Raw genomic sequence first — 10,979 nt, 5'->3', positions numbered from 1 at the left:
ACCCCCGCCGCCGCCGCCGTTTGAACTGGAGCTGCCCCATCCGACTGCGAACCCACCACCACCACCACCACTCTGACCGGAACTCGAGCCAAAAGCCCAAGTGCTACCACCAGGGCCCGAACCAACACCCCACCGGTAATCCCACCTACCGTCAGGCGATGCTCCGCTGCCGCACCAGAAGTTCCACCCTCCCTGTTGGCCGGAACCACCGCCGCTCCATTGACCATCCATGGACTTGATTGGCATTGCTGTTATCGCCTTATGAGTATTGGTTTTGATTCTTGAACAACAACAACTACTAGTAGTTGGGCAGATAAGTATAAAGAGTGGAACAACTAACAATCCCACCACCACCCATTTGTCTAACTTCATTGTTATTTGTTTGTTTTTTTGAGGTCTTGTCAAAGTGGGTAAGTCAATAATTTGGTTGGGACGAAAGATTTGTCATTCTATCTATAAGCACTCATTATTTGGGGTGCGAAAATATATTTGCTAGTATAAGTTTTCATAATTTTTAATTATTTAAAATTTTTTAATATAATATTTTATATTTTTCAAGTTTTTTTGAGCTACGGTCACTCCCATCTACCCCTTGATCCATCATTGCACTCACTTAACGTGGGTTGGGTTGGGTTGGGTGTGAACTTGGTGACAACTTTGGTTTGGTGTATTTTTTCATTTTAAAAAAACAAATGCAGGACACCCATATGGTTCGTTTGGTTTGTATTTTTGAAAAATTTTTAGGAAATTTTCTCTACAAATAAGTTTTTAAAAGTAGTCAAACCAAATAAATTTTTTCAAAAAAATTTCTCAAAACTTATAAACCAAACAAGTTTTCCAAACAAATCTCTCTCTCTCACACACATCAAATCAATCATTTTTTTTAAAATTCTCTCTCAAAATAATTTTCCAAAACATCTTTTGAAAAAAACCAAACCAAACAACTTTTCGTACTTTTTATCTCTAAAACGCATCTCTCAAACACAAACCAAACATTATTTTTAAAATATTTTTCTCAATTAATAATTTACATGCAACTTAATAGGTATAAATTTAGAAATAATTTTTTTTAAATTCTTAAACATTTTTTGTTTAAAAAATATGTCAATGTATAAATTACTCTTTTATTGGCATTACGATCACCAAAAAAAAAGAAAAACTTATTAAAAAATTATCATTATTTTCATTGATTAATAAAAAAAGTTACTAGTTAAATATTTTGGTGTTTTCATGTTTGGGTGTTGTGTGATAATGAACTATTGGTAATGCAATTATTTTTGTCATTCTTAGGGAATATGTTGATCTAGGGAAACATTTTGCACACATGAGAGTTTTAAAAATTTGGGAAGATGTGATTTGGTTCGTTCATGTTATAAGAATGAGAAGGAATTGAGGAGCACTGTAACGTATTGTTAATGAACTAACTTATGACATGAAAATTTGATGAGTAGAGCAACTGGCAACTTTGTCGCCTTGAGTGCCTTTGCATCCACGGAGTTTAATTGTCGAGTCAAAAAAAAAATTTAGCTATGATATGTTGTGTGATATTTTTTTATGTAATAAAAAAAATTGTGACGAGTAGTGTCTACAAATGAATCGAGCTGAGTTAAGTAAAGGGCTGCGTTCGAGCTCAATTTGTTTATTATTGGTGCACAAATTCATGCAGGAGCTTGGCTCAGTAAATATTATCAAGCTCCAGTTAGTTTCTAAACTTAAATCAGGATTCAGAAGTGAAAATCACATTATTATATACATTATAAATATTATTTTATATCAATTTATTCATTCTGTGGGGAAAAAAACTTACCACATTGTTTAGACAGTGTCGGAAAATCTCTCCGCAAGTTGCTTCCTTCAAATTCAAATGAAAAATACTATGACTAGAGTCAGTAGCCAGGGACTCTCCAATTCTTCTGATTGTTTACCTGGCTTGATGTGTATGCACTTACTCATAATTGAGCTTCACTGACCGTAGTGGTTAGTTGAGAATGTTTGGCACTTCCCTCATTGTTTCACTTTTTGTGGGATTATATCCCACGTTTGCGATGCTCTTGGAATGAATGATACCTTTTCACACGAAGTGGAATTCCCATTCGACCTCATCCACCCATTGCTAGAACTAAGTCGTTCGACCTAGGAAGGAGCTTGGCTGCTTAATCGTCCAAACAACTCGGGAATCTTGTCACATGTTCTGCTCCGCCAATGCTTTGCGTGACAAAGTAGTAGTTCGAATTTCACCTCCCACACATATATATTATAATTGATTGGAGCTTTATTAATGGAGTTTCAATTTAGGCTATAAAATCGTTCATAAATGTTATAATCTAATTTCATTGTTTCTCAGCTCATTCATGAATTAGAATCACAAGATCTCCACATAGCTAATTCCAGTGCCGGCTTATGATTATTCAAAATTATGTTTATGATTATACGACACAAATTGAAGAACGAGGACAGAAGTTCATCATTTCACTATCATCTGACTTTTTTTATCACATACCATTATGAAAAACTTTTATCATAATATCTGACAGAAGAACAAAGCTCCATACAGACTCTTGGAGATTATTGCCATACATATTTGTTCTACCTTAACCATGCAATCCAAGGCTATAGCTTGTAAATTAGAGGACTAGAGGAGGGCATTAACTATAAGTTTGAAGTCCTCAAAACTAATAGCACCATCATCATCCCTATCCATGGAAGCGATAACTTCCTCACAAAAGTTGAGAGACAAGTCACCACCTTGCATGTTCCCAAGAACCTCATGCAACTCCTTGGCCGTCAAGTCCTCATCGTCTGCGACATCCAGAGCTTGGAGAGCGATTGTAAGATGAATTTGGAGGCCACCAAGTCCCAACTCATTTGTGTTCATCTCCAAGAACTCCTCAATGCTCAGCACACCATCCTTGTTTTTGTCTCCTTTCTGCATCATTGCCTCCACATCTTCTTCGCTTGGGTTGTACCTGTTAGAATCAATTTATGTAATGATATAGATTAATATAAAAATTGCAAAAATCAACAAGCATAAACAGAAAATAAAGGCGAAAGATCTGGCATTAAAAATGAGAGGCGTGAAGTTATTATTCTAAAGTTATTGTTTCTTCCCATGTAAATATACCAATACAAAACAAATGAAAATTTTGAAGTTTGAACATATTTTTTAATTCCATGCTGAATTGGGTAGAAATTCAGGAAGTCAAATCAATTTTATTTTTTATTTTTTATTTTTTATTTTTTTCTTTTTTCTTTTTTCTTTTTTTTGTTTTTTTAATCGGCAAAAGAAAACTTTATTGATGAAACATACAAAGTATGAAAATTTATATCAACAAGGAGGGAAGCTCGAAGCTCCTAGCTGGTAAGAAACCAACAAAGAGCAAAAGCAGATGTATCAACTATAATGAAGACTATGCAGCCACAAAACTTCTTAGCAGACAAACCAAGACAAATGTTGTCCACAAAACTTCAATCAATGCCAGAACCAAACTCCTCAACAATAAGCTCCAAGTACAGGACTCCACGTGTAGGCCCAGCAGCAGAGCAGATAGAAGCCCGATGAACCCAACAGATTATGAACCAAATGAAGCAAAACCAAGACCCAGGTCTGTGGCACTGACAGGTAAACCAAATTATAAACCAAAAACAATGACAAGGATAAGCTGCTGCAGTTCACCTACTAGCTCAGTCACCTTCTCACCTTAATGGTTTCACATAATACTTGACAAAAGCTGAACAAAAACTATAATGAAGACTATGCAGCCACAAAACTTCATAGCAGACAAACCAGAGTTCACCCAACACTTCAATCAATACAAAAAAACAGAGCAGATTAACCCAACAGATTATGAACCAAATGAGGCCAAACCAAGACCCAGGACTGTGGCACTGACAGGTGAACCAAATTATAAAACAAAACAATGACAAGGATAAGCTGCAGCAGTTCACCTATTAGCCCAGGCACCTTCTCACCTGTTGACTTAGGCAAAGATCCTGGGCAACTTGAAGCCTGAATCATATAAATGTATAAAATATTAAACACATATCTAAATTATTAGCCACTAAATTATGCTAAAATAATTCAAAATCTGTGGGATAAAATTTTTGTCTTGTCTACGTGAATTGGCCGCCGAGGTGTGGAAAAGATTCACACCAGATCTGAGATGTACAAAAAAGGACAATAGTCCTAGTTGAATGCTGACTCCTATGTTGGATCAGATGGGAATCATTAGAAGGGTTAATCTTAACAGTTTTGATTCGGAGTTCTAAATCAGCAATTCTAGAGTCAGTTCTAATAAGTCAGCAGTGGAGAAAAAAAACAAAAAAGTAAAACATCACATCATGATGTGGGACCCCCTAGTTAGTGCTCCCCTGGAGCTCCTAGATTAGAGCTCTGAAACATTTTTGTAATCTTAATCCAACTAATTGAGGTGAACCTTAGGTGATTTATTATTCATAAAGATAAGAGCACATTTGGTATGATAGAATAGGTTAGAATTGAATGCACAATCTAACTTTGCATTCATTTTCCGTTGTTTAGTACACCATATCTAAGTTGAAATAGTCATGCTATTCAAATGATTATTCCAACAAAATGTGAGAATGTCTATTCCTTCCTCAAATTTGAGAAATGGCCATTTCATTCTACCGTAGAATTACCATAAAATTTTATTATTATTATTATTATTATTTTTTGTTGACACTTAAAAAAATATTTTTTTATTTAGCCACTACCACCATTCCATTCTCCTGCCACATATTCCACCACCACCACCACCACCACCCTATTGCCACCACTATGATCACCACCACCACCACCACCATGGTTGCTACCGTAACTGCCATACCACCACTACCGTATTACTGATGTTGTCACTACTATCACCACTACAGCCACAACCACTATCATACATCTACAACCATAAAACCACCACTATCAGCATCATTAAAACCACTATCTTACTACTACTGCTCTCACTACCATCATTGCTTCCATCGCCACAACCACTACCTTACCATTGCTACTATTATCTTCATAAACATTACACCAATACCATCACCATTGTGAGAAACACCACTCTACTACAATTAGCCACGGCCGCTGCCATGACCATCACCACCATTGCAACCACAACACCACCTTACTGCCACCACTAAGGCCACAATAACCTACCACCACCAATACCACCAGCCTACTATCATTGTTATCACGACTACCGATGTCATCACCGTCGCTGCTACCACCATAACTATCAACATTATCATGATCTATATAAATTTTTAATGCATCTCGACAGCCAAGTCATGTAGACAAGATGGAAATTATGATAGTGATAATGTTGGTACGATGATAAAAATGTTGAATGTTGACTCCTATGTTGGATATGATGGGAATCATTAGAAGGGTTAATCCTAATCCAACTAAAAGAGGTGAACCTTAGGTGATTTATTATTCATAAAGAAGATAAAAAGTACGTTTGGTATGATAGAATGGGCTGGAATGAAATGTCTATTCTAACTTTGCATTCATTTTCCCTTGTTTGGTGCGCCATATCTAAGTACGAATAGTCATGTCATTCGAATGACTATTCCAACCAAATGTGAGAATACTTATTCCTTCCTCAAATTTAAGGAATGGTCATTTCATCTTATCATGGAATTACCGTAACATTTTATTATCATTATTTTTATTGACACTTAAAAAATATATTATTATTTAGTCACTACCACCATTCCATTCTCCTACCACATATTCCACCACAACTACCACCACCACCACCCTATTGCTACCACCACAATCACTACCATAGTTGCCGCCACAACTGCCATACCACCACCACTATATTACCGATATTGCCACTACTACCACCACTACTGTCACAAACCACTATCACCACATCTACAACCATAAAACCACCACTATCAACATCGTTAGAACCATTAACCTACTACCATCGTTCCCACTACCACCACTGCTTCTGCTGCCACAACCACTACCTTACCACTACTACTACCGCCTTCATAAACATTATACCACTACCATCATCATTGCGAGAACCACCACTCTACTACCATTGCCCACTACCACCACCACCGTCGCTACCATCGCAACCACAACACCACCTTACCGCCACCACTAAGGCCATAATAACCTACTACCACCACTACCACCATCCTACTATCCTTGCTATCACGACCACTGATGTCGTCACCGGTGCTACCACCACTACAACTATCAACATTATCATGATCTATGCTTGTTAATAATAATAATAATAATTTATTCCATTTCATGAGTTTAATAAGCATAACCAAATATGAGAATGAGAATTATCATGCTATTCCTATGTCATTCCATATTGGCAACCAAATAATGGAATGGGAATATACATTCCATTCTATTCAACCTTATATTCCATTCTCATTCTCATTCACTTCTCACTTCATTTCATTCCATTATACCAAACATGCTTCATTTCATTCCATTATACCAAACATTCTCTAAGAGTTTGTTACAAACATGATGACTACAAGGAAGCAAGGCACACTTTAGGCACCGGTGGGAATTGGGGTCACTGTTGTGCTTCATGCTCAACGAAGACTGTTGTATAGCCTATGATACTCATTTTGAATTTTATTTTGATGATATCAACCGTTCAAATTTTAAAAAATATCGAGAAGAATATATTTATAAAAAATCAAGTTAATCGGATCACTATAAGAAAAAACACTTTTGGCAACCACCTATTTTTTTTGGTTGTAAATAGTCCACTTTCTGCGACCAAAATTTAACATTTGGCGACCACAATTTTTTGGTCGCGGAAAATCACCTTTTGGCGACCAAAAAAAAAGTTGGTAGCGAAAAGTATACCTATTGGCGACCAAAGGATTTTTTGGTCGCGGAAGATCACCTTTTGGCGACCAAAAAAAAAGTTGGTCACAGAAAGTATACCCTTTGGAGACCAAAAAAAAAAGTTGATCGCGGAAAGTATACTATTGGCGACCAAAGGCTTTTTCGGTCGCGGAAGATTACCCTTTGGCGACCAAAAGAAAAGTTGGTCGCAGAAAGTATACTATTGGTGACCAAAGGCTTTTTTGGTCCCAGAAGATCACCTTTTGGCGACCAAAAAAAAAAGTTGGTCGCGAAAAGTATACTATTGGCGACCAAAGGCTTTTTTGGTCGCGGAAGATTACCCTTTGGCGACCAAAAAAAAAAGTTGGTCACAAAAAGTTATGGTGGGATAAATTTAAAAAAAAAATGATACTACTGTAATTACATGCTATTTTTCTGTTTAGGCATTAAAAGTTTTACAAAATAATAAATAACCTAATTTTTATGGGTTATATATATTTTTTTGCCAATTATGAACAAGAAGCATGCTATTGGCAGAGTGGATTGGGTGTATAGTGACTCCTTGGTTAGGAGTTCAAGTCCTAGGCAGCCCAAAAGAATTATTGTTTTTGGGTCAAGGTGCTGACTTTTGGCGACCAACTTATCTTTAGTCGCTAAAAGTTTACTTTTGGCTAATATGAATTGGACTTTCCGCGACCAAAAAAGTTGGTCGGGAATGCTCACTTTTAGCGACCAAAGGCTTTTTTTGTCGCAGAAAACTATCTATGACGAAGCTTTAACGACCAACTTGCGACCAACATATTTTGGTCGCAAAAAGGTTTTAGCAACCAAATATGGTACTTTTCGCGACCAAAATGTTGGTCACGGAAAGTGTTTTTTCTTGTAGTGGATATTGGCAACACGTTCATCAAATTACATTTGTATTCAGTTTGATGCATACATATTCTTTATATATATATATATACATATGTGTTTTGATGAAAGGGTTACCGATATTCAATTAACTTGTTTTCTACAGGTATATTCTTCTTGATATTCTCTAAAATTTGAATGGTTTATATCATCAAAATAAGACTCAAAACAAGTCTTATAGACCACACAACATTCATCACTATGCATCAAGCACAAAAGTAACATCATGTCCCACCCGTGGGTGTAAGTTATGCAATTTATTATTTGAGTTGATTATTACTCTATCGGATTATTTTTGAGAGGATTGATGAGCAACCGGGCTAGATGCACATATGCTCTGTGGCTTCGTTCCCATAATTACAAGAGAAAAATCGAAGTTTAGTTGTGTGGTCAGAGTTTAGCACACACAAATGCTTAGATTAACCTGTTAACATTTTTCAATAATGGCACACTTGAATACACCATATCAATTTTGTAACAGAATCATTTAAAACAAATAGTAGTTCTATACTGGCCAAACAACTAAATAATTCCACACTAATTTTATTTTTATTAAAATTCTAGAACAGTACCCAAGTGAGCTCATGATCCCACGAAGCTCTGCAGCAGTGATGGAGCCATCGTTGTCGGAGTCAAAGGCCCTGAACGCCTCCACCAGTCTGGAGACATGGCTCAGTGTCTCAGTTTCAGCAGAGAGAGAACCCAGTTGAGCCATTCAAGTTCAAATCTTTTTTTTTTTTTTTGTTTTTCAGTAATGCAAAGCAAATATATGCAAAAATGTTATCTCATCTCTTGCATTATATAGAGGGAAAAAAGAGGGAAGCACAATTTACTACACCACTGGTCCTTTGTGTCGACATAAAGTAATAGGCATGAAAGTCAGATTCTTAAATTCTTATGCTTTGTGGATTTATTATTCCTTTTTATCCACTATGAGTTGGAGCAAAATTGAGCTGAATCTGCTGCTTGTGACGGTTGCTGCTGATCTCTCATGAAATTGGACAGACAAAATTTGTCTTGTATTGTATTCTAACATCAACTGCCCTAAAATGAAGCCTCACTACAACTTTAGCTGTGTTCTTGTGAGATCCCAATTACTTATCCGGCTGGCTTCCCCCCTGTCTAAATCTGAATTGGAATATGTTATCCGAGCTTCATGGGATAGATGATGGGTTTTGTTTCAATAATTAGAATTATTCATTTTGTAAAGTCTATTTATATATATCATCCACCAAAAAAATTAGATCGATTCAGTAATTTGAACATATTTAATTTATTACATTTATCATAAAAAATAAATTAATTAATTAATTAATTAAAAATTTTCATTTTTGAAGACATAAGTACAATAAATTGAACATGTTACAGTTATCAGATCAATTTAATTTTTTATATAAATGATATACGGAAAAAATTCTACTAAATAAACTGTATGGATCATCGAAATGGACCTATAATGAGCTGTATGACACAAGAAAACGCTCTCATATCCAAATTTTGGACTAAAAGAGAATATGTTCTCTGTTCGAAAAAAAAAAAAAAAAGAGCTCAATAATTAATGCATATCACGCTTTTTAATACCTTTCCTCATGTTCAAACATGTTATAAAGAGAAATTGGATGTAAATAAATAAATAAAAACAAAAGGTTTGGCTTCTCTTAAATCGTTATTTTAATTTAAAAAAGTGTTTGGGTGATGGGTCCATTTTGAAATTGATTTTGATAATTCAAACCGTTTATTTTTTTAGATTTGTTGAATATAATATTTATGTAAAAAATTAAGATGATTGGATATCAGTAACTATATGTTTGAATCATATTTATTTTAAAAAATAGATGATAAATATAATTTCAAGAATAACTATGCATTTTTTGTAATACACTTTTAATTTAAACATATAGCTATCAATATCCGATCATCTTGATTTTTTATATGAATATTCTATTCAACGAGTCGAAAAAAATAACGGCTTGGATCATCAAAACTAGACTTGTGGTAGACACTATAGATCTCTTAAATTCTCTAATACAGAAATGTAAATATGGAAAAAACCTAACCCAAAACAAAAATGCAAACAGAGAGATTTGACCAAGGCTCTTAAATTGGGCTAGTATACAATGGTAGATCATTAGTTATCCCAAAGTTTGAAGTTGTTACAAAATTTTGGCAACATCTGTTTTAGAATATCTCAAACAGTTATCTTTCGTGTGAAATCAAAATGCGCTAAATTACTTTTACGATGTGTTTAGTTTATAGATTTAAGTAGAAATTTAAAAATAATAAAGAAAAAAATTATACAAAAAAACGTATGAAATGTAATTATATTTCATTTACGTTTTACTTAATTTTTTTTTTAATCTTTTTAAATTTGTACCCAAATAAAAAAAAATAGAAAAAAAGTTTTAGAGAAACTATTGTGCATATAAATTACAATCATGGGCAGTATTCTCAGCATAAAATCAAAGTACTATAAAGAAGCATGTATGCATATATTCTTTCTCCTTTTTATCCTTTTCTTCCACTACTAGTTCTGGTGTATTCTAGAAGTAGCATTCTAGATTCAATTATATTTCAATGGGGTCCGTCAGAGTCATTTTCTCTCATTTTCATCCAACCAAACTCATAGCTTACCCGTTATAAGAGCAGAGGACATTTTCCTTACATGCTTAATTAAATCTGATTAAAACTTGAAAACTAATTATACCAGTGTTCGTGCAAAAAAATATAAAAATATTCAATTTTTTTTATTAAAACATAAGTTCTGACCAAAATCATAAAGTTTTGCATGATTTGTAGGTGTCAAGTCAATAGTGCCTAAGTTGTGGAAATGTAATTGGAAAAATCCGACTTCTAAAATAGGAGGTCGTGTGAAACTCAAATGAATTAAAAAACCTCATGATTCTTGTTTTGCCTCCATTAAGAGAACTTAAAATCTCTATGAAGTTTTCAATGTCAAAAAGAGAGGTAAATAAAGGGAAATGAATACCAAAACACATACTTTTATAAATTCAACATATATCACTAGTGCAATGTGAAACAGAAAATGAGAGTCCAGATCCGGCAGCCTTTATAGAAAATTCATTTTATTACAAAACATTTGCCAGAAATTAATGGACTTACATCACCATATTTTAGAGTTACCACTAATCTTTTGGGAAAATTAGAAAACACATGACTTATGCCAAAGGTCACCATCCGTCATAACCAAAATGTCTCA

General features: G+C 34.6%; 1 protein-coding gene across 1 annotated transcript; it reads right to left on the bottom strand.

The window, feature by feature from the left end:
* Nucleotides 1-2,440: 2,440 nt before the first annotated feature.
* Nucleotides 2,441-8,597, bottom strand: LOC114286362 (putative calcium-binding protein CML29). Its single transcript, XM_028229527.2, has 2 exons — nucleotides 8,335-8,597; nucleotides 2,441-2,966 (listed from the first exon to the last, which is right to left on the bottom strand). The coding sequence occupies exons 1-2, from the start codon at nucleotides 8,475-8,477 to the stop codon at nucleotides 2,633-2,635; spliced, it is 477 nt and encodes a 158-aa protein (XP_028085328.1). The 5' UTR covers nucleotides 8,478-8,597; the 3' UTR covers nucleotides 2,441-2,632.
* Between the last annotated feature and the right edge of the window lie 2,382 nt (nucleotides 8,598-10,979).

Source organism: Camellia sinensis, chromosome 3, assembly GCF_055761805.1.
Source record: "Camellia sinensis isolate YWXY chromosome 3, ASM5576180v1, whole genome shotgun sequence".
NCBI lineage: Eukaryota > Viridiplantae > Streptophyta > Magnoliopsida > Ericales > Theaceae > Camellia > Camellia sinensis.
This window is presented reverse-complemented; position numbering and strand designations above follow the sequence as displayed.